General features: G+C 36.3%; 1 protein-coding gene across 11 annotated transcripts in view; it reads right to left on the bottom strand.

Annotated features, from left to right (window-relative positions):
* Nucleotides 1-6308: 6308 nt before the first annotated feature.
* msi2b (musashi RNA-binding protein 2b) overlaps nucleotides 6309-23439 on the bottom strand; it is a 251834-nt gene continuing 234703 nt past the window's right edge. For 4 of the 11 annotated variants that reach the window (XM_052575397.1, XM_052575394.1, XM_052575400.1 and 1 more), the window contains 4 exons: nucleotides 22612-22791; nucleotides 17481-17635; nucleotides 13280-13356; nucleotides 6309-11003 (listed from right to left, as the gene is read on the bottom strand). In XM_052575397.1, coding sequence (XP_052431357.1) covers nucleotides 13315-13356; nucleotides 17481-17635; nucleotides 22612-22791 — 377 coding nt within the window. In that variant the 3' untranslated portion in view covers nucleotides 6309-11003; nucleotides 13280-13314. Of the gene's footprint in view, nucleotides 11007-13279; nucleotides 13357-17480; nucleotides 17636-22611; nucleotides 22792-23439 lie in introns of all 11 variants that reach the window. The other 7 variants (XM_052575402.1, XM_052575403.1, XM_052575404.1 and 4 more) reach the window with 4 other exon arrangements.

Genomic DNA, 23439 nt, shown 5'->3' with positions numbered 1-23439 from the left:
GCCTTCATATACATTCTGATGCTTTTTATGTACAGATTTGATTCCTTTCGTCCTTTTCTGGGTTCATATATTCTAGAACTATGATAATCCATCACATTTATATTAATTATTATTTTTAAAGCTATTAATAACCATTATATAATGAGTGAAAAATAGCTTAAGATGAAAATGTTCTACAGTAAGTAATCTAATAAATTGTATTAGTGTGTCATTTCCAGTTGGGCTTAAATTTTACATACATGTATACACACTGTTGGAAATTAAAATAACCTTGTGAGAATCATTAAGGTTTTTTTTTTTTTTTTTAGTATAAAGAGCCACAAGTGTACATGAATCACCCTTGCTGTGTCTCGGAGAACACAAACAGGCGATGGAAGTAGATTTTTATGCAAAACAAAAGCATAATAACAAGCTGTTTCGTCTTTGAACAAATCAAATCATTTCAGTCCATATGTCTCACTCACTCAACATGTTAGGATCCTTTTTTGCTGACATATGGCTCTCACAGCTGATTCGGTGACATGCCGCCGAAAAAGCCATCCTCTCTCTTTGACGTTAAGAGGCAGATGACTGTGCGACTATAAAAAAAGTGTCAGGAGCGATTTAATTTCCCTCCATCTGTCTGAGTGCTAGTACACTAGGTGGGTAAGCACGCTGTTCTCCCCTTTAACATCACACCTCTCCTGCAATCGGAGCTCATCGCGTGCTCCTGCTTTAAACACACATCATTCAGAAGAGGGCTCCTGAGAGGGCTGATTGGCTCCTAATTAGAGAGCTTTGTTAATGACAGGTAGTGTCAGATGCTAATGAGGCTCTGATTGGAGTATTGGGGGAGTGGAGATGATTGGGATGTCTCGCAGTTAGAAGTCAAATACTCATCAGCAAAGACAAGGGGCTGAACAGGTTTCTAATCCTGAGAAACTGTCTGGGTTCATTCAGAACGGGACGGTCTCCGTCTCCCTGATCGCTCTTGATGTTAATGCATGATCACATCCGAACCCTCGCGCTGCTCCTGACACCTCAAACGATTGCGGATATCCATTCTGTGAAAGTCGCAGAACTCTTTCGGTCATCGATCGCTCAGCCGAGAGGAACGAGTGATGAGGACGCCATTATGTTTTTCATCAACAACCTACTTATAAAGTGCTATCTGCTAAAAATTCAGTTTCCACTGTGGATATGAAGAGGCATGGTGGGTGGACAAACTCTAGTGGAAACGATCTGATTTTACAACTTTGGCCTGCACATTGCTAGTGACACTGTAATAAGATCATTTATCAAGCACTGTACACCTGCTGAGTAATTAGAGACCCTGCTGTTAATTACAGTTTGATCATGCATTGAAATTCAATCAGGAGAGCTCTAAATAATGGACCACAACTGGTATATAATGCTGGTCATTATCACAAAATAAACCCTGACAGCGTGAACGGGTCTTGTCTCTCCCTGAAGGGGTTTATTTCATGATAATGATCGGCTGATTATACATTAATGTACAGTTTATTGCATATTATTCTTCTTAATAGACAGATCCCAATTACATATGGACATGGAATCATGATTGACTGAGTTGAAATGACTTTATATGAGTAGAACAGCTCAATAAACAGGAATTTGATAGTGAGTAACTTACATTTTAAAGACAATATTGGGTCTATGTAGGCTTACTTGGTGAAACACTATTGTCAGTGTTTATTTTTTATCCACCAACAGTTTAAAAAGGAGCCACAGCATTGATTAAAGCTGCAGTAGGTAACTTTTGTAAATATATATTTTTTACATATTTGTTAAACCTGTCATTATGTCCTGACAGTAGAATATGAGACAGATAATCTGTGAAAAAATCAAGCTCCTCTGGCTCCTCCCAGTGGTCCTATTACCATTTGCAGTTACAGACCGCTCCCGGTAAAAAACAACCAATCAGAGCTGCGGTCCGTAGCTTTGTTTGTGTTAAAAATTTAGAAAAATGTATATAATAAGCGAGTACACCATAAATCCATTTTCCAAACCGTGTTTTTAGTTTGTCCTGAATCACTAGGGTGCACCTATAATAAGTGTTTATATTCGGACTATTTTAGATTGCTTCGGGGGTACCGCGGCGGAGTAACCCAGTACCTTTGTGATTCTTCATAGACATAAACAGAGAGAAGTAGTTCCGGCTACGATGTTCTTCCGCAAGACGCAAGCAGTTCTGTTTATTAACCGCTAGAGCGCCAAAAGTTCCCTACCGCAGCTTTAAGTGAATGATTCAATCATAAAGACAAGTCACTTTATCACATGAATGAAAGCCTAAATAAATCTTGTGTGAATGAATCAGTTTTTAAACTAATGATTCACTCTCATAAAGACAATTATTTGTTGACACTTACTGGTGTATCAATGTAACCTGCTGAAGGAGTACCTACAGCCATCACTGGAACGTGAAAATACGGAGTTAAGGCCGTCACACCAAAAACAATAACTATCAATAGGGTCTACACAGTATTTCAAGCACATTACGGTCTGCCGCTTTAAATTCCTGAGCTCTTTAAAACTTCTAAATGGATGTAAATGTTTTTTATTGTTCATCAGTTCTTGCAGTATTTGTTGTGAATGGGCCTTCATAAAGTGAACAGCTTCATTTATGTTGGACTACTCTCTTACAGCCAACAATGCTCCTTGTCAGCCAATCAAATTCAAGAACTGGAACTATTTAAAATAATATCCACTTTAGAATGCTGCAGTCGACCAATCAGAACCAGAGCACCGCGTGTTAAACAAACACCAACAAGAACATAACTGTAGCTGCAAAACCCCCTCGGAGTTCTTTCTTCTGTTTATAAAAGCCCCGTGTAAAGCTGAGTGAGTTACTAAAACACTTCTCCGAGAGGCTTTGGGAGGGGAGGGGAGCCTGTGATATTCTTCCAAACACCGGCAGACCTTAAAGGTAGGGCAGCTCTGTCTTAAAAATACACCGGAGAACCCAGAACTCTCCAAATGAGCTCTCTGGAGATCGTTCCCGACACCTGCAGTCATTTTTCAAACAATTTAATTGGTGAACTTAAGTTAGCTGATACCCACGCCAGTGTTTTGTTGCTAGGCATCTTGACACAAAGGTCTCCAGGTACAATTAACCCCATTGTGACACCGCGATGTACACAGACAGTTTTCGGAAGGGACTAACTTGCACATAACCTGTGTATATTGGGGTGGGGTTTAACATTAATTCATGACTCCCATCACTGGGACTTGTGCTTTTTACTAAGATAATAACCAGCTTTTCCCATACTACTACTACAAGTGGCAAACACCTGCTCTCGACTACATATATACGACACAAAGAGACTCCCCCTTCCTTTCTACGAGATCCCCATGCTTTCAGAGGACCTGTTTGACAGAATCGTGATTTTTTTTCTGCGATTGAACAGGTTAGGATGCAGTGCTGCAGCTCTCCTGTCTAAGTGGTCTCCTGATAAGAGGGAAGCTGAGATTTCTCTCAGTATTTCTCTCCAGCAAACAGTGAACACAATGAGTCATGACACTATCCAAGGGCTGCAGTGAAGTGTGTGGGTGGACAGCTACAGTGATAGTGACTGTATGAAGAGAGCTTGCTCATCCAGGACAGAGAGAGAGAGAGAGAGGAGGCAGGGTGGAAGATGGATTTCCACACATTTATAATAGCTGTCACACCTTACATTCAGCAAGGCAATTTCACATTTGAGAATGGGACAGCGACTCAAATTAAAAATGACATTAATTTCTGCCAGCCTGCACACATTGCATTTTTCATCCCGCTTGAAACATCTCTTGATTAGGCTCTGGAAGACACAAACGTACCGCACAACAATAGGACTGTCTGATTGGATTCTGTGTACAGGACGTCTTGGGGACAAATGTATGAAAGGGTGTTGTTTCTGAAATCTTGTTTTCCCCCTGAACATTCCTCTATTTGTTTCTTAAGTCTTTTTTTTTTTTTTTTATCCTGCACTCTAAAACATTTGTAATTAGGAATGTAAGACAAAAACAGTCCAAATCGAGATGTAGCAATTGTTATAGTTGAAACCAACTCAAACAACCAAAACATGTAGCAGTGTAATTTCAGTAGCAGAGATATTGAAGCCAAAGAGCCTAGCATGAGGCTATCAACTTCAATTCTGACCTCTTGAGCTTTATTTGAACCAATTAGGAATTCTTTTTGTCTATGGTGTTACATAAAGATTTCACTTTTTTTTCTGGTGATTAAATGTTAATGTCTCACTACTCATTTTAAAACATTTTATAAAGATCGCTATAAGAGTTATTTCACTTAATTAAAACAATCTTCATATTTTAGGCTCATAAAATGGACATCAAATGGAGAGCCAACACAGTACCAGATTATTTAAATAGTAACATTCTGATACAACCAAACATTTTTAAATATTAATATGCAGTTAATGTTACCATAAACTGCACAGGCCCAACAATATGCAAGATTATAAACAAAAAAATAAATGTGCAGAATTTCAAAACCGACAATTTTATAAATACATAAACAACAGAGAAGTGCAATTTATAGTCATTATAGTTGGATCGTTTGTTTTCTAAATGTCAAATGAATTTGGTTTTGTGCTCATGGCAGCTATTAAATCACCGCACATAACAATGTGTTCAGAAACCATGTTTATCCTCTTGGCAAGTGAACTTGTATTTAATATATTTGTATTACCTTGCATAGTTTAGTTCATGTTTTCAAGGATGAGGGCATGTCAAGAACTCTGTCTGTGTTGGCATGCGTCTAATCTAGCTGCTTCTACCAAGTAAAAGATGAATTAGTGCCAAAAATACAATAATGGGCACATACTTGGAAACCAACAATAAAAGACACTTGTTCCTCTTAAGCCTATTTATGTCATTATTCTATCAATGCATTTTTTTTGTTGAAATGTATTTGGGTCATTCCATGAAATCGGTGCCTTTTCCACTTGGAAAAAGTAAAAAAAATATGTTTAATCATTATATATATATATATATATATATATATATATATATATATATCATCCATGAAATGTACAAAATGACAAGAAATTGCCAACTCAGGCTGTGTAATTTATTATTTTTTTACTTCATGTTTTGGTATTTTTTTGTCAACCCTGTTACCGACACAAGCATCAGGGCAGGGGTACTTTTAAACTACATAAAATGCGAAGGGCCACAAATTACAATTTGCATAATCAGACTTTAAGACAATATTTGCAGATTTAGAAATACAGTATATTACTTATCTAAGTCTTGCTCATCCTATTTAAAATTACATATATATATAAAGTGAAAAAAAAGGTTTGTTTTGCTATATTGATGCAAAAAATGCATTCAAACTAAATATTATTGAGAAAATATAATTCAAAAATTTCTTTAGAAAGTAGTATTATTTGTAATATTTATATTAACTATATTGTACCAATATTCTATTTTTAAAATAGATATCACAATTTTTCCCACCATGAGTCTGAAAAAAAAAACCCAATGTAATTTAATGTTTCAAGTTAAAGTTGCTGCCGTCTATTTATAGAATACATAGAGAATAGAATTCATGAAACATTCAAATAATCACAGAAGTACTGGAATAAAAGTTTATAGGTTGGATATAACCACTGCTGTCTACAGAAGCGATCAAAATAGAATGAGTCACCTTTTTGAAAGTGACGACGCTTCTCATAAAGAGTTTATCAATTACAGCGTAACGATGTAACCTCCCAGAAATTATGTCTTGAATGTACATTATTTTACAAGATTTTTTTTAATGGCATGAAATCAGGGGACACCAATAAAACTATTTATATTTTATAGAAAATATGCATACTTATGAAAAAAACAATGCTTAACAATTAGACTATATTTAGAAAAATATGCTAACGTAATTTTGTATATAATTTTACCTTCATTTTGCAAATAAAATGTCCTGCTGAAAAAGAAAAATCTAAATGAGGGACGGCCCAAAAACCTTAGCCTTATCAGCATAGATGCTATTTAAATTATTTACAATAATATATATATTTTTACAACTTTTATGTAATACTGATTTAAACTGCACATTTATTTATTATATTAAATCTATTTTTTATTATTTCTTAGGGAAGCAAAAGGCACTGATTTTAATGGAATGACCCATTTATTTCATGCCTGTGACCCTTTCAGAACATATATATGACCAGCATTACTCTAATGAAGTATTTCTAAAATGATATAAGATGCATCTCACTATGTGCGTAGCCTTTAACAAGACTGAATCATATTTATGGATGCAAACAGAATGAAAAGAGAATGAAAACAAACTTACACAAGAGCTGTTGGGCTCTGTATTCAACTTTGTGCATTTTAATCGTTGTGCATGTTCTGGCATACAATCTTTTGCAGGTATATTCATTTCTTTTGAATCACAAATCAATTGCTTGAAAAAGTTGAAAATAAAAACCATGAGTGAAATGGTTCAAAACTCTTTTATTTTATTTGTATTTTTTGTATTTTTATTACTTTTTTTTTTATCTTTTCCAGACAAACACATTGATTTCTGGACCACAGTAGAGGATGGAAACCTTTCACAAACATTTTTTATTATTATTATTATCATTATTATTTGAAAATACAAATATAAAATTATACTTTCCACATCTGAGATGTGAGAGACCCCCATCCACTTTAGTTTATTTTACAACAGGGCTTGAGCAAGCCATACAAGAAGACCTGAAAGATGCTTTCAGACGTCAGTCCGTTCAGTCAGTTCTCGTGGTAAAAAGTCCGTTAACATTAAAAAATGGGCAAGTGTTAGGAATGGACAAGGCAATCAAGAGGCCGAGGCCTCAGGAGAAAATGGGAGACGAGTGTCAAAAATAAGACCTAAAGACACCATATTAACCGTACCGTCCCCATCGTCAGGTTTACACAGCTATAACTACTAGCGGGCCTCCAGGTACACGACATGATTCAACAGCCAATGAAACCAACACTAGCATCAGTTCACCTACGATGAGAAGTCATGAGACAGTTATAACAATTTAACAGAGATATATACACTATACATATATATGTTGTATATGTATACAAGTATACTGTACACTAGACATTACAGTGTGGAACGTTTCACTGCTTTATTAGTGGGGTGATCGTTTTGGCCATTGCCTAGCACTTGCCGCAAAATTCAAGTGTAAATGGATACGGTAGTTCACTCCCAAAATCACTCAACACCTTCCAGGTCATTTTCTTTTTTCATTTTAATATTTTTTTAAACCAACAATTTTCCAATGATTTAACTAGTCTAGCAAGATGTGTAACATTCATCCGCTGTAAACTGCTGTCCATGGAAAACAAAATGATGGCAACAGAGCCATGCTACCTTAAAGTCCAAGCTACAAGATCAAATTATGGGGTAAGCTAACGGATACGGATAAAAAAAAGAAGCTGTTTAAAAGAGTTGCCAACCTTCATTTTAATCGAGAGTCACAGCAGAAGGGAAATGTGCTTCATCTGCTGTTAAAACATTTGCCTTTATCACTCACCACCTAAATGTGCACCAAGACCTAAATGGATGCTGCATACTCAACTTGTTAAGAAAGAGACATCCAACTCAGAAGAACTAACCACCTAGTGTTGCAGTTTAAAAAGATGTCTTCAGTAAGAAAATGCTGTGCACGTTTCATCCCGACAGCACCTTTAAATTGAGCTCAAATGTACTGAATAAACTTGAGTTAGACACCTTTCATTAAAAGTTGTGCTGATCGTAACTCACTAGTAGCATAAAAATCTCCCTTGTGAAGGTGGCTCATGTTTGATATCCCTGAGAACAGATGTGATTCAGGAATACAGATTCAGAGTGACACTGGTTTCACACTAAAGTCAAGCTAATTAGTGTCACATGCTGTCTGGTATCGAACGTAGATGCTGAATTAAAATGAAAAGCTGGCAATGCAATTAAAAAGCACAAAAAAACAATCATATTCTATGTCCCCGGTGACTCAAAACTAAAGTATGTGTTAATCCAGGCATAAAAATGAATAAAAAAAAATGTTTGTTTTTTTGCCGTAGGCCACTGGGATTTTTTTTTTTTTGGATGAGTATAAATATCAAAAACCTTTGACAGTTTTATCCATATCTATAATGATTAACTCGTATCATCATTACTTACTAAAAAAAAAATGAATTTTTCATTCATGTAATAAAATCATAATTATAGCTTGCGTCCCTCTTAAAAAAGAAAGTTAAATGGTTTTGCATATCTAGCGTTAGCATTTAAGGTAGTATGGCACACCCCTTTTAAAACATTCAAGGGTGGGGATCCAATTAATGCCTTGATTACCATTCTGTCGTACAGCAATTTCTTTCTCCTCGATTTCATCAGTGAGAGCTTTGGTTAGTTGAAACCATGTGAGACCAGCAAAACAGTGGAACAAAAAGGAGAAAAAAAAAAACAAGAAAAAAAAAATTACTATGAAAATAACGCTCAGCATTTTTTGTCTTTTTGTCTTTAAATGATTATAAAGAGAAAGTTCTATCCTTACTGGTCCTACGATTGCTAATGAATACCTCTACATCTTAACATTAAGTACATAACACCTACAACTACTCACTAAAGAGAGAGTGAGATATAGAGAAAGGGCAAAACGACAAAAGGAGAATGAGGGGGGAAATGTGAAAAATACCAACCAAGAAGTGTATAGACCACTACACTGGCATCAAGACAGCACTCTTTTACAAGGTAAAGTCATATTCCTGTTTTTTTCTTCTTCTTTTTTTCTTTTTTTTTTTTTACACACTACTAAAATACAATGATCAACATAAGATTACTGAATGAGGTGACAGGGAATGAAGAGAAACGATTGATAAATACAGTACATAATATCTGTATTATTGTCAGTTATATTTAGTATAATCATTAACATCCACAAAAATATTGATAAAAATCCATCCCCATTTAAATTCAAAACATGTTCGGGATAATTTTCTTTCTTTCTTTTTTTTTTATACGTTTGTCTTTTTTAAAACAGCTCAAACAGTTAGCACAAAGTTCATATTTTTCAGTTTTTTTTTTATCATTACTTTTATCACGTCTCCTTCTTGAGAAAGAATCCAGCATTCTGCCTCGCCTGTTAGTTTAGTGAAATGAACAAAAAACACAATTTTTTTTTAAATAAATGCAAATCAAACATTTTCAACAAGATTGAATAACAGCATACATCAGTCAGTTCATATTTCTAAATGCCATTTGTGTCTCATCAAATCCAGTCCCCACATGTACAACAAATGTGTGTAGCAGCTACTGGTTTCAATCAGTTTCAGTGTTTCTGAGGAAATGAACTATTGCTACCAATAAACTCATCTGTCATCTCTGATCTTCTAGAATAAGAGATTATTTCAAAGTACAGTCTTTGAATCAATGCAAGCCAAGACTCCAGATTCGTAAGTGTTATCCCGTGTGGAAAGAAACGAGCGGCTTCCACAGCGGTCCTTCACGCGACCCACGTTAGAGACTGTCAGTTCACATGTGCAAATAGAAAATGATAAATTCTCTCTCACAGTGCAATGATTTACTTAATTTCAAAACAACACTTTAATATCTTTCTCAATATCTGTCTCAGGCTAAAATAAATTAATTTGTAATCTCCTTTAAAGTCTTTCTCACAGGACTGAGGTAATGGTAGAAAAGATGGGGTTTTCCTAATCGTAGAGCAATTTCAAAACACTTTGAAATATTGCCTGTGTTATTCGAATCGTTCGGCGGCGACACGCGATGGGAAAAAGAAGCTCACGCCAGAACGCCAAATGAAACGCTAAACATGAAATGTCTCGACACGGTTTGAAATCATAGTTCATGTGTGCTTTGGATTTTGTTGTGATTTGTTATCTTTTGTTACAATGCTGATTTGTGTATACCTTGTGAAGTATATTCTCTTTGTAAGCTGTGCACATCTTAAACGTACTATCTAATCCATATGCTGGTATAACACCTGCACAGTTGTAAAGCCGACGGTATTTACAAAGCGAGCTAACAGTGTTCGATTGAATTTCGTCCGTACTGGGGTAAATCACGGCCTTTGTGCTACAGATGGACCTCGGTTACTGCATTGAGCCTCGAAGATATTTTTGAACTGACATATTTCGGCTTGCGCACGATACAACCTCTATGACACCATCACAAAAATATGGTTCTCTCTCAGAAACAGTTTGATGCAGTGAACAGAATAATATATACAGTTTCAGAATTCTTTTCTTTTTAAATCTCATTTCACAAAGTATTAAAAGGAAAGCTTTTTTTTCATTTTTTTTTTCATCGACAACAAAAATGACATTTATAAAAAAGGACTGTGAAAATATTGTAGTCCTCTTATTGCCCAAAATAGGTAATCATGGTTAACAAGACATCACGATAAACATAGAACAGAGCTACTAAGATTTTTTTGAGTTACCCACTCATTGCGGTTTAGGCTTGAATTAGAAATGTCACCTTTTCAAGCGGAGTCATTTCAATCCGATTTCTTGCTTGTGTAAAAAGTGATAGACGAGGGCTGTGAAACAAAACCGCTATTGGAATATTACTACCAAAACAGAACAAAAAAAAAAATGACATTTTATGTTTACATAGTCGCTCTCATCAGAGAACATTCAAGAACAATGAAGAACATCTAGAAACTCAAACAAACGTCGGTTGATTCAACGTGTACACAATAAAAGATGACTAAAATGTTTCTAAAAGGAAAAACAGTAAAGGAAAAGAATAAAATTAAATCCTAATTCAAGGTCAGGGCTACACTAGGATCAAATATTCGAAAGCCAGGATTTCAGTATAGTACAGCAGATTGTTTAGTTGTTTTTTTGTTTTTTTGTTTCTTCTTTCTGAGATGATTCAGACGTTTGGGTTTGTTCTTCGCGTGGCGCCATCTCAGCTTTAGATTCCCGTTCAGCGCTGTAGTGCTTGAAGTTTAATGGCCTTTACCTGTACACAGAACCAATTAGAAACTCCGGCCAGTCTTCCCCGGGCCTCCTGATAAACTCTGCTGAAACAAACAGAGAAGTTGCTCAAAAATCCTCCATACTTTCAGTAAAGTGTTGTGTGTGTGTGTGTGTGTGTGTGTGTATAAAGTGTGCTGCATCTGAGCCTTGCTGGAGACAAGTCTGAACACATTTGACTACCAGAAACATATTTTTCATTATCTTCCAATGAGAGGAAAAAAACATCCTAAAATGATAGATTCGTAAACAAATACACTACTGTTCAAAAGTATGGGGTCAATTAGACTTTATACAGTAATTTAATCAAAGTGACAGTAAACACATTTATAACCTTACAAAACATTTCTTTCAAACAACTCTCTATCTATTAGACAATAATGAACTAATGCATTATTGTTTCCAAATTAAACAAAATATTAATATATTGATACTTTAATAATAAAAAAGATAATCTTAGAATTATTTCTGAAGGATCATGTTACATTGAAGACTGGAGCAATGAAAATTCAGCTTTTCACCACAGGAATAAATTACATTTAAAAAAATATTATTTGGGGGGAAAAAAAAAAATCTTACCTTTTTGTTTGAACAGTAGTGTAAATGACATTATGCATTTTTTTTTCTAACTGATATTTTTTATAAGAAAACTTATTTTACTTCCAAAACCTTACTCTTTCTTTCTTCCTTTTTTTCTTTTTAATTGGTTTATTTATTTTTAGCTTGTAGTTGATCAATTCTGACATTTGTACAATTCACATGAATTTCAAATACACTGATTTTCTAATAAATCCAAGGTTTTTAAAAGCATATATCGGCTTTGGAAGTACATTGTGTTTGAAGAACTGAAGCTTCCAATCCTACACAGTACATCTAGTTTATACATAAACCATGTATTGATTCAGTCTGGCTGAAAGATTGAAGCAGAGATGTTATATCGTCAGTTATATCAATCATCACTCCACCGTCAGCATCTTTTCATTCTAAGGTTCGCTTGTTTAGGCTCAGATACAGAACACATTGGCACTTTTATACAAAAACGTCTTATCTACATTAGGTTCAGACACGACACATATGTTAGTGTATCAAGCATGCAGAAACTCTTCGGATGTCCATTCAACCAGGAAATGACAAGTTAAGAACCTGCTTCTGCAATCTCTCTGTTGCTTTCTCCGACTGCTGACGTGTACTTCAATCAAACGTTTGGAGAATCCACACAGACGGAGCGATTCTACCTGCTCATTAAATCAATCATCCGTTTTGCCTCGAGGACAAAATGAGAAGCTCTTTGGGAAGATTATGAGCAACAAAGCGCAGTCCGCAGACCTCTTATCCAGACGACAGGTCACAGGTAAATACCATGGAGCCACAGAGTCTGGTGTAATCGCACTTGATGCTTCACCGTAGGACAGAAAAAAACAGTCTGGGTGCAAATATTAACTAAGTATAGGGGACGGATTTTGACCGAATAAATGCGCATCCACTTATCCACACATACACTGCATTTAAATAAGCGAGTCGTCTCTGATTTAGTCATATCTGGCATCTCAGCATGTACTCAGAATCACCTTTAAGTCCTTAAGACCTAGCTATACAAGCGCAGTGATTACGGAAACAGTGCCTTATCCAAAAAACCTGATGAATTACATCAGATGGCACCTAAGTCAACAGATTCTCAGCAAAGAGGGCTCGCTTCCAGGTGCACGCTAATCAAAGCCGCAACACCTGTGCATAATATCCAAATACAGCACTTCATAGAGGATATGAGTTGATGTGAGTCGGGCGCGCTGTGCCATGGCTGTCGCAACACAACTCTGGCAGTGTAAGAAAGCAACTGCGCAGTTCTGAGTAGACGCGCTCGCAGACATCATGCATGAAAGGAACAGTCGAATGACAGACAGGCAGGCGGAGGATAAAGGAGGAACTAGCGGTAAAAAGTAAAGGGGGAGAAATGTGTAGCCGCCACACTTACGGTGTTTGCGAAGCGGGAAACACTTTCAGGCTTTCAAAGGGCTTCAACATGTGGAATCAATAATAAAATAGATGTTCGACGAGAGATAAGACTTCTGAAAACCAGGTTGTTGCATATGAAGTTTAAATTTCCTTGTCTGAGATGTAAAAGCCCTGTAAAAGCCTGGAGTGTTGATGAAAAAGAAAAGCACTACACGGAGTCAACGTAAACTCATCTGAGATCAAAATGAAAGGTAATCAAAATGAATAGACAGATGGAACAGGAAGATAGTGGTGAACAGATACATAATTATGAAGGCACAAATCAAATATATATATATATATTTTATAAATGGTACAGGATATCTACCTCAAATGAGATGGCAACCAACCACCTGTTAGGTTTCAATGGTATCCATTTGTAAAAGCTGTCGCAATCAAAGGACCCTAAAAGTGTACAGTTAGTAATGGTGTCAGTATGCATTCTGAGTGAAAAGGCTAATATGTCTATCACTCTTAAGTCATTTCAATCATCGCATGTGTTGCTAGCATGAATGAATGTTATATAAACTATAAAGATCAGTCCACATCATTCCCTCGGTCTGATCTAGGTGAACAGCAGGGGAGAGCAAGAACAAATGTAACACTCAGTAAATGTAATACACTTATTGTGCCCATATGTTAATACCTGAATGAACTGGATCAAACATCAAATCCTATTGAAAGGATTGTGACCTTTGCCAGACTTTTAAAGAGTGCATGACTGAAATATTGCAATATATACAGTATACAAGCTACAGTGTGGAAGCAAATGAAGCAAAAAAGTTTTTAAGCGCGTAATTTAAAAGCGTACAAAAAAAAAAAAAAAAAAAAACCAAGAAGGAATTTATGGTTTTAGGGACATAATTAAATTTTTTATAATTTTTTTTTTATTTTTTAAACTACTAATATATATATATATATATATATATATATATATATATATATATATATATATATATATATATATATATATGTATATATATATATATATATATATATATATATATATATATATATATATATATATATATATATATGTATATATATATATATATATATATATATATATATATTTTTTTTTTTTTTTAATGTCAAATTAAAAAATACATACAAACAGTAGACTGACACTAGAATTATTCAAATAATTACATTTTAAATTTTCTGTTACATCATACAGTATAACAATTTATGCAGTAAATATTATATACTTACAAGTTGTGCAGTGTACTTGTTTAATATTTTTCATATCATAAGTTAAATGTAATAGAGGCTGGTTATCAAAGATATTTGAGGTTAATTTAGGCTAAAAAATCTGGGGGTGGGGTAAAGTGTTACATGTATTCCTGCTCTCCATATTTAAATTTTTATTTTTTTATTTTTTGCCAAACAATGAAGTAAAATGGAAGGAAATATTTAATTTTCAAAGAACAAGAGAGCATGGAAAGTATGCTTTTCAACAAAGATCAAATAATTGCATATATTGTAATCATCCACATTCATGCCAACAATAACAACATTAATGAATTCATCTGAAATCACAATTCATGCAGCAAACATAAGCAAGAGACAAATGCTGTCAGAAATCACATATAAGCCTCAATCTGAGCAGGAGAACTGTGAACTTCACCTGTGTCAGGTTTCTGTCCAAACACTGTGGAGTGTAAACATTAGCCAGATGTATCCACCTGTTTCCTAAAGAGCTTACCGTGTTTTAATATTATGGAAGGCACTTCCGGTTTCGGGAAGTTTGGCTCAAAAATACTGAAACATATCATTTCAAATCAGAAAGTTGCACTACAAATAATCCTCATCCGTCAGTTTGACAGAATGAGCTGTACATTTTCCTTCATGTTCTATTTTCCTACGTCAGAAAAATAACGTAACGCCTGGTATTTTAATGTGACCTGGTTTAAGAAGAATAACTAAGTCAAGTGCTCTTCTGAACCCAATGCATTCTTTTCCTCCTGGTTATTTTCTTTCTTCTCTTGTATTCCACCGTAACAATATGAAAAAAAGACTACATACACTGTGCATTTGTGGTCTGCTCTCTTGATTTAATTTACGAAACATCCCATGAATAATTCACTGGAATGCACTAAGAATCTCTAATTTTTCTGCCCAAAAATCCTCACTTCTCTTTGCAGGTTTGTTTTCACACGGCTGCTTTCAAATGTAATTTTCTCCCCTTTCTGCTTCTAATCCCTATTAGCAGTGTTTACTGGAATGTTTCTGAAGCAGGTAAATACAATATTTGTAATCACTTTGAAATATTATCACTCAGTGTTAATGGAAATTTTTGATTAAGGCAACATATAGACATTACCATAGAGATTTTTTTTTCTGTATTATATCTGCAGAAAGATTCGAGATTTGGGGGTTAAGCGTGGTTTGTATAAAGTCATTTGTTAAATAAATAATCGTATTTTGTTCACAACAGAAGTTACTCCAATAATTTCCGCAAGATGTGTCAAGGGGTGTAAGAAAATGGTGGATACATTTATAGAAATAAATCTTTTATAAAAAAGCTTTTTAGTTTGTGAGGATGCTACAGAGGCTAACAGAAACAGCAGTATATGTCAGACAGCTGAAGAAAAAAGTCTTTCTTCCTCTAGAACACTGTCAATCACTAGTGAGATGTTCTGAGGGTTTGAGGCCAACCTAAATTTGACTATGTAGGTTAGGAAAACTCCATCTGAAAGTCAAGCGCAAGGTGACATGGTTATTCTGCAAATCCCGTTTAGATTTAATGAGTGCCCGGTCTGTTTTGCAAACTGTACTTAAGGGCAGAAGAAAGAGAGAGAGAGAGAAAAAAACGAGTAATTTGCTTTTCCTCGCAAACAAGAGATTGAAGGGGCATTGAAAGCAGAATGACTCAGAGGTGTTTGCAGATAGGCAATAAACAGTGTCCTCACATACAAAGGCTCTTATTCATTTTTCCAGCAGATCTGGACGCTGGTTCAAAAAACGTCCGGAGCCGGTAATTCCCTCGGCAGCTTGTGATTTAGTGCGGCCTCCCTCATCAACCCCCCTGTGAGTCGGCCCTGCTCCTTTTCTCTTCCGCCTGATTCCTGCTCCATCTCTCTGCTCCGTTAAAGGTTAAAAACTAATGCACGGAAGGAATAATGAATGCCTATGGCTTCAAAGGGCAAGACAACATATTCTTATGACAGGGTTTCTCACAAGAGTTGATTATCGCCTTATTGATTTACATATGCACTTTGTGTGGGGGACCTTTCAAAGGCTGCCTCTGGTATGCCCATCATCTGCTCGAAAAATAAAAAAGCCATTGTGTGCGGGAAACAAAATACGGGGTTGAAAATGAGAGAAGAACTAATTGTGAGATTTCTGTCCTCCGGGCTGGCACATGAACAAAAGCACACTGACACATCACACTGCTGCTGACAGCCGGTACAAGTTCACAGTTTGTTATCCTGAAGTTGACAGAGAGGGAGGAATGCTGGTGGGAATGCAGAAATGTTAGCAATGCTAAAACCAACGCTATCTAACTCGAGCTATTTGCCAGGGCACCTGCTTTGCACTAATGAGACTGTGATTTCACATTTTTCAGCCTTCAAAAGAGACATTTTTATAGCCTTATTCCTGATAATTAGTATGGGTAAAACATGCACATCTATCACACCTTTGGACCCACTGCAACCTAATATATCTGAGGTGATTTATTTAGTACTCTTTCACATGTATTTGCTTCTTTTGATTCCGCATATCACACATTCTTTTAGTCCTATTAGTTGTGTTAAAATTATTTTATTCCTTCAAAACAAATTTAATTTTAAAATGCATTAGCTACTTAATTTATTAGCTAGATAACGATGTGGAGGGAATTCATAAAAAAATATGCACCACTTTTGTGCAAGGTATTTCATTCCTTTTGGACAAGCATGCCTCATTGCTATGCAAATTGCAACCGGATTCTATTTAAATATAATTTTATTTAGTATGGTGCATGGATCAAATCTAGTATACAGTTATAGATAAAGATTATTAAGAGTATGTTTTACAAGAAAAAACTTATTTCATAAACATTTCTAAACGAAAAATACTCCAGAGATCATTTCTTTCTGCTGCATTTGAGACTACAAAATGGTCAACTGTTCCATGCCAATTGTATTGAGCACATTTTGTGGGCGTATTTACACTATAACACAATTACGTGAACTGAGGGCTAAAACAAATCTGACATTAAATGCAAATATGCTATAAAACTGATATAATAATATGGTACAATATAAAAATGAATTCCCTCTTGATGTGTAAACATTCAGCTAGTTTAAATGTCAACACAATTTCGGTCGACTAGGAATTTTATCAACCTGCTGAGCCAACTGCTTGCTTTCCAAAGGATCTTTCAATCTGGACTTTTGACACTAAAACTATGGCAAAGAATATTCACTCCATAAAAACTACAATAGCAGCTGCATGAGTCTAAAAGCGCTAACTCTGGCAAGGTGGTAAAGGAATTAGGTGGCAGAAAACAAGGAAACAGGGATGGAGGTGTATAAAATACTTACAGCAATGCTGTGTCCGAAGCCGGAGCCGGGCTGGGGACTAGCAGCGCTTATGTAGTTGCCCACGCCGGAGTCCTGGCTGGTGGGGCCGTACAGATCAGCCACTGGCCCGGGACTGCTGGCTCCAGGAAAGGCTCCAGGCCGGGGCGGGTTGGTGCCTGCCGGAGAAGCGGCCGTGCCAACAGTGATGTGAGCAGGGTTGCTAGTCAGGACTGCTGGTGTGTATTACGACTAACAAGCTTAGCACAAGCATGCACTATAAGCACAAAACATCATATTTTGACAGGACGTTGTGTGTATGCCTACACTGCCTGAGGTGTTTCAGGAATAGAGGCCTAATGTCTTCTTTATGGTTTATCCAAAAGGAGTGAAATTAAAAATAAAGAAGCTGGTCATCAATTCTTGCAGATAAACACACACACACATTGCATAATACAAACTAGTCAGCTGTCCTTCAAGCTAGCAAAACAACTGCATCAATACATCTCATCATTCATGCAGATGAAAGAACACTTAAGTGTGTCGGACACATCTCGCCAGCATTCACATGGCATGCATGCTACTCAGGTAAGTTTTAGGTGAGCTGGACTGCTGTGTGATGGAGATCTATGATTTTTTTTTACACCTCTGAGGGCATTTGTGAAGTTTAAAAGTGTGAGTGAGAATGAATTGCTTCCTTGCAGATTTCTTTTATTATCCTAACCTCACCCTGTCTCCGCTCTCATACACTCCCTTTCCCCTCAATCTCATATCAAGTACTCTACACCCATCCTCCTTCACATTTGACTGCCGGTTCTCCAGTCCCTTTCTGAAAATTGCATGGGGGATTTTGCCACAACACCCCATATCTAATCAACACCTGTCACTGAGGAAGTAGTCTCTCCTCCTCCTCCTCAATTTTTAATTTTAAAAAATATATACATGGTTGTGATTATCTGGCAGTTCGCGTCAGGGGGCTATCAGGCCTAGCAGCCGCCTGGAAACCAGGAAATTGCTGAGGGTGTCTTGGGTAAAATGCGTTGAAGACTGAATCATGGAGTTTCCTCTCCACTGCGAGCATGACTCCACTTTTGCTGAAGCTAAATTCAAGTCTGAAAGCAGAAACTGTTGAAGATGAAGCCTGGGAGACGAAATTAAACACTCGCCAAGCACAAATTGCAAGTAAAACTTGACTGTGGTGAATAAATAAAATGTTGCCAGGTCATTTTGCAAAGAAATCCAACATAAAATATGTTTTAAGTCAAATTGAGAAAATGATAGTTTAGTGACATGGGCAATTCTAATCAAAGATATTGCCATGTACATGCTTTATTCAAATAACTTGTGGAATCAAACGTTTATCAAAGTTTTAATAAAGTTGTCTCTAGATCGAACATTAAAAAACACAAATCAAATATATGAGAAATTATGTGTTGTCGTAATTTTGAGTTTCATGGTTAGAAAGGAATATTTAAGTTAGGTTAGATTTCTCAATTGACTAAAAAAACATGTTCTAAATAAAAAACAAACTACCGGTAGACATTTTGCAACTATTTAAAACAAGTTCAAGCACTAAGATACTAACTAGAAATAAATAAAAACTAAGCCTGAACTAAATCTGAAGCTGAAATAATAATATTAACAGTAATATAAAAAAAGGCATACATATTACAGCAGATAAATAATAGTAAGATAACACTGATCCTGGGGATCCTGGCTGCAAAGTTTTAGAACCTCTGACCCTAAACACAAATCCACAAAGCAGAAATACTGACAAATGTGCAAAAGGAGCAAGGAGGGGCTGGGGGTTTTGGAGGAAAAATTACAATTAGACTAATTATATCAGAGCACTTGAGCCATGGCTGCTGTCATTCGCAGATGACCCTTCCGATTCATTGCTGTTGAGAGGCGAATTAAGGAAAATAAAAACAAATGCATGAATTAAATTAAATGAATGCTCTCAGAAACTTTGAGGCCCCTTGTTGTGCCACGCTTAATTTTTCTCCTACGCACGGCCCTCTATGACACTTCCATTAATAAGCAAATATTAAATCAAGTTCCTCCACAGGCGGAGGGCTTCAGATCAGCGCCCACTGAGGGGGGAGTCTATTACTGCAGCAGCCTCCAAAAAACTCAGGAGGGTAAAAGATATCTGTACGAATGGAATATTAGCCTGGAGGGCTCATGTAAGAGAGCAAATAACGTTAGATAGGGGGCAATATGCCGCCGTGGGGAAACCGAACGAGGCAGACTCACACAATCCGTCTGCTTTTCACACAAATGAGAACACAGACAACAGGAGAGGTGAGCAGCTCTACAGTCAGAGCTCTCACTTCTAAATGTCAGCTTATCAAAATAGCGTCAGCTACTTCTAGGGATGATGGGAAAGCATGTACAGTATATCCACTGCTAGTTCTGAGTGGAGAGGGAAAGTGGATGTTGCTAGTGTACCACCTGTTAGTAGCTAGCCCACTATGATGCAAAATATAATGCATAATTAGCAAGGGACAACAAATAGACATAATAATTACAGTCCTGGAACATAATGGGTAAATAATTCAATTTATTATATCCTGAATTACACTTATTATTACTAAAATGTGAATAAATCTTCTCAATACAATTGAGATTCAGGATTTTAATCATATTAATAATAATACAAAAACTTACAATAATAAACATGATTATAATAATAACAATTTTCTTTACCTTTAAGATTTTGCTTTTCAAGATAAATTAATTTTAAGTTCATGTTTATTATAAAGCACATTTCAAAACAAGAAGTGTTGTACTAAAATGTTGTACACTTGTAAACATTATTAAGCTATATATTTATTTGATCAAATAAAGATAAAACATGCAGATAAACCATTAACAACTGAGAAACCCCTAATATTCTCAGGCAACCTCATAGGCTAAAGAAAATAAATGAGTATGATATATCATACTCATTTATTTATATCATAGTTTTTGTTGTGGTTTACTGCAAAACAAAAAAACTAAGAAATACAAAACTAAAATAAAAATATGGATTAAAATGATTTTGGCGGTCAATATTTCAGGAATTGAGCAAGCACAGTATGAAGCCTCAGGGCATCTGCAGGGTGTCAGACAAACAATTACATACTTCATAAGTTCTCCTAAGTGTTAACTCTCATCTTGAAATCATTCTTGTACTGATCTGGATTACAAAGCTTACACACTCAAATCAGCTTTTCCCCTGTCACGAATAAAGGCTTCTAAAATAAGAGAGCGAAACCAGAACACTGTAAGTGACAGCCCTGGTTAGCATCACGTCCTGAGCTATGACTGGCTTCAGTACTCCCAATAGACCAGCGCTAATAAGACATGTTAAATTGCTGTCTTTTATATCTCCAGGAGACATCAATGGGGATGTGCTCATCAACAAATCAGGAAATTGTTCTTGTAGCTCAATACTGCTGTGAAACGAATTCATACACATTACCAACCATGATGGATTTATTTCAAAATCTCCTATTATGTGTAATGTGCCTAAGATCACGCAATCATTTACATTTTCATTTACAGAAAGAAAAGGAAAGTGCTGCTGACAGGACACATTTTGGAGGTTAAGTAAAGTATATTGCTCACGTGGTTGAAAGAAATGTAGAGAACATTATAATCGGCAACTGCCAATACTGTCAACATTCCTTGGCATTCGCTAAGCAGGAACAGTCTGGTTGCTGGCGTGGATGTCTAATCCACACATGCCTCAATGTCTGCAAGACAGTTTATTAGCCATAATTATGGCTCTTGACGGCACAATTTTTCTTTTTTTCTCTAAAATGTCTTGTTTATTGCCAAGATCTCAAGACTGCCTTCCTTTGAACTACAGGCTACTGAATATAAAGTGGAGCACTACTGTTTTAAGAAGGCTGAACGTCAGTTCAGTGGTGCACTACCATGAATCATTAAAAAAAAAATGCCAAGAGTTTGGGAAGAGCAAAATTCTCCCCTTTAAATGTGCTGTCAAAACAAGAATTTTTTTTTTATTCATGTTACACTTTTTCCATTTTCACTTAATAGTTTTTGTAATTCTATATCCACTGGCCACAAAAGCCAAAATTTAAAATGCCTGAACTTATTTTCATTAGATAACAAAACCACAAACCAAGGTGATTTTTTTTCTTGCTTCATCTGAGATTTCTATGGAACTGTTCCACTAACATTTGACGACCAGAAAGTACCCAAATACTTGAAGTCTCTTCAAGTTGAATCTAGTGTTTTATCATTTAAAACCTCACAAACGTATTTTTACTAAATATTTTGCTTGAAAAGTGTGCTTGTTCCATCTGTCTTTAGATGTCACTTGTTTCGTTATTTTGTATGTACTGCATTGACGGATAGTTCACCCATATATGAACATATTATTCCAAACCTGTATAACATTTCCCCTGTATGATTTTTCCCCAACAGAAAACATTTCTTTAGATCTTCTTTTGTGTTCCACAGGTTTAGAATGACATGAGGGTGATTAAATAATGACAGAATTTTAATTTCTGGGTGAACTATCCATCTAACTATCTAAATACATTGTGGAGCCACTATATGTGTGAACAAACAGAATGCATACAGAACAAAAAGAAAAGGGATGCATCTCAATATGTGATACTTCGTTCAAGTGGGGCAACTAAGCGATACAATCAACTACCAACAAATGGCTTGTCATTTTATACTCATGTACATGATGTTGGATGTTTGGATATCATTTATCACATGCCAGCAGGCTGACAGTTGAGTGGTATGGAGCTGATGGGTGTGTAATACATACAGTATATACGTGTCTGAGTATGTCCTGCAGGAGATATTCACTGGCAAGCACAAACGCATGTGACGCATTTCCCAGTTAATTGCACAGGGACTGTGACCGCAGCCAAATCGCATCGATCTCGACAGTACATGTGCATTAGCGGCCATGTATATACACTCCCTTAAATCCATGGGCGAAATGACAATGCTACCACAATTCAACATGCAGCAAACTGCAAGGATGCACAAATCCCTCGCTTTCCCTTCTCATCTGCTCCCCCCTTCTTTCTTTCTTTCTTTCTTTCTTGTTTTAATGAATGGCAGGGTGATGAATAAACTGCATGAATCAAATCAATCATTGAATGAAGGAGAGGCGGGTACACACCTGGGCTCTTATACTGATCCGGGCTGGCCAGGTGCTGGAGAGGGGAGTTGCAGGCTGATGTGGCATGCTCGCTTTGCAGCAGCTGAGCCGCCTGGGGGCCCAGGGAGCCATAGTCCGCAAAGGAGAAGGGGGGCCCCCGTTGGTCGCTTGGCGAGGAATAGAAACCGTAATCGGGGAAGCCTGGGAGATACAGTACAGGGGAGGAGGAGGAAGGGAGGAGGAGGAGGAGTGGGACTCCATCATTGGGGGAAATAGGACTTTGCATAGTAATGTTATGAGGCAATGCTTAATATCTGACTTGCATGGTTGTACAATGTATTGGTACTGGGAAAATAGATGGTCAGTTTGTAAAGCCACGTCTTGCTAATTCTCCTCAGTGTGACTGTGTGTGTGAATGTTACAGTGAGTTTGTGAAGACCACCACTTTAGACTATAATGCTGTAAATACGTGGGTCTGCTGCAGATGGAGATACTAACCTGCTACAGATCAGATAAGCAAACAGAAGTTATGGTTTAAAAAACTTTTGATTAATACATAAAAACGTACTGATGTTAATAGATGTTCTGAGAAAGGAACGCTCATTAATTTGGATTTAGCGTTCACAAATACATCAAGCAGGAAAATAACTAGAATACTACTGTCTGGTATTCTTGATATTCGGTTAACACTTTTAACCAAACTACAAAGCATATGTTGAATCATGTCATCCTCTTTATGAGATTTATAAAATGTGGTTATATTTCTTTGATATGACAAAATACAGTGGGGCTTGAAAGTTTGGGCACCCCTTGCAGAATCTGTGAAAATGCGAGTAATTTTCAAAAAAT

This window comes from Carassius gibelio, chromosome B15 (genome assembly GCF_023724105.1).
Source record: "Carassius gibelio isolate Cgi1373 ecotype wild population from Czech Republic chromosome B15, carGib1.2-hapl.c, whole genome shotgun sequence".
Taxonomy (NCBI): Eukaryota; Metazoa; Chordata; class Actinopteri; order Cypriniformes; family Cyprinidae; genus Carassius; species Carassius gibelio.
Note: the sequence above shows the minus strand (reverse complement) of the source record. Positions and strands in the feature narration are given on the sequence as shown.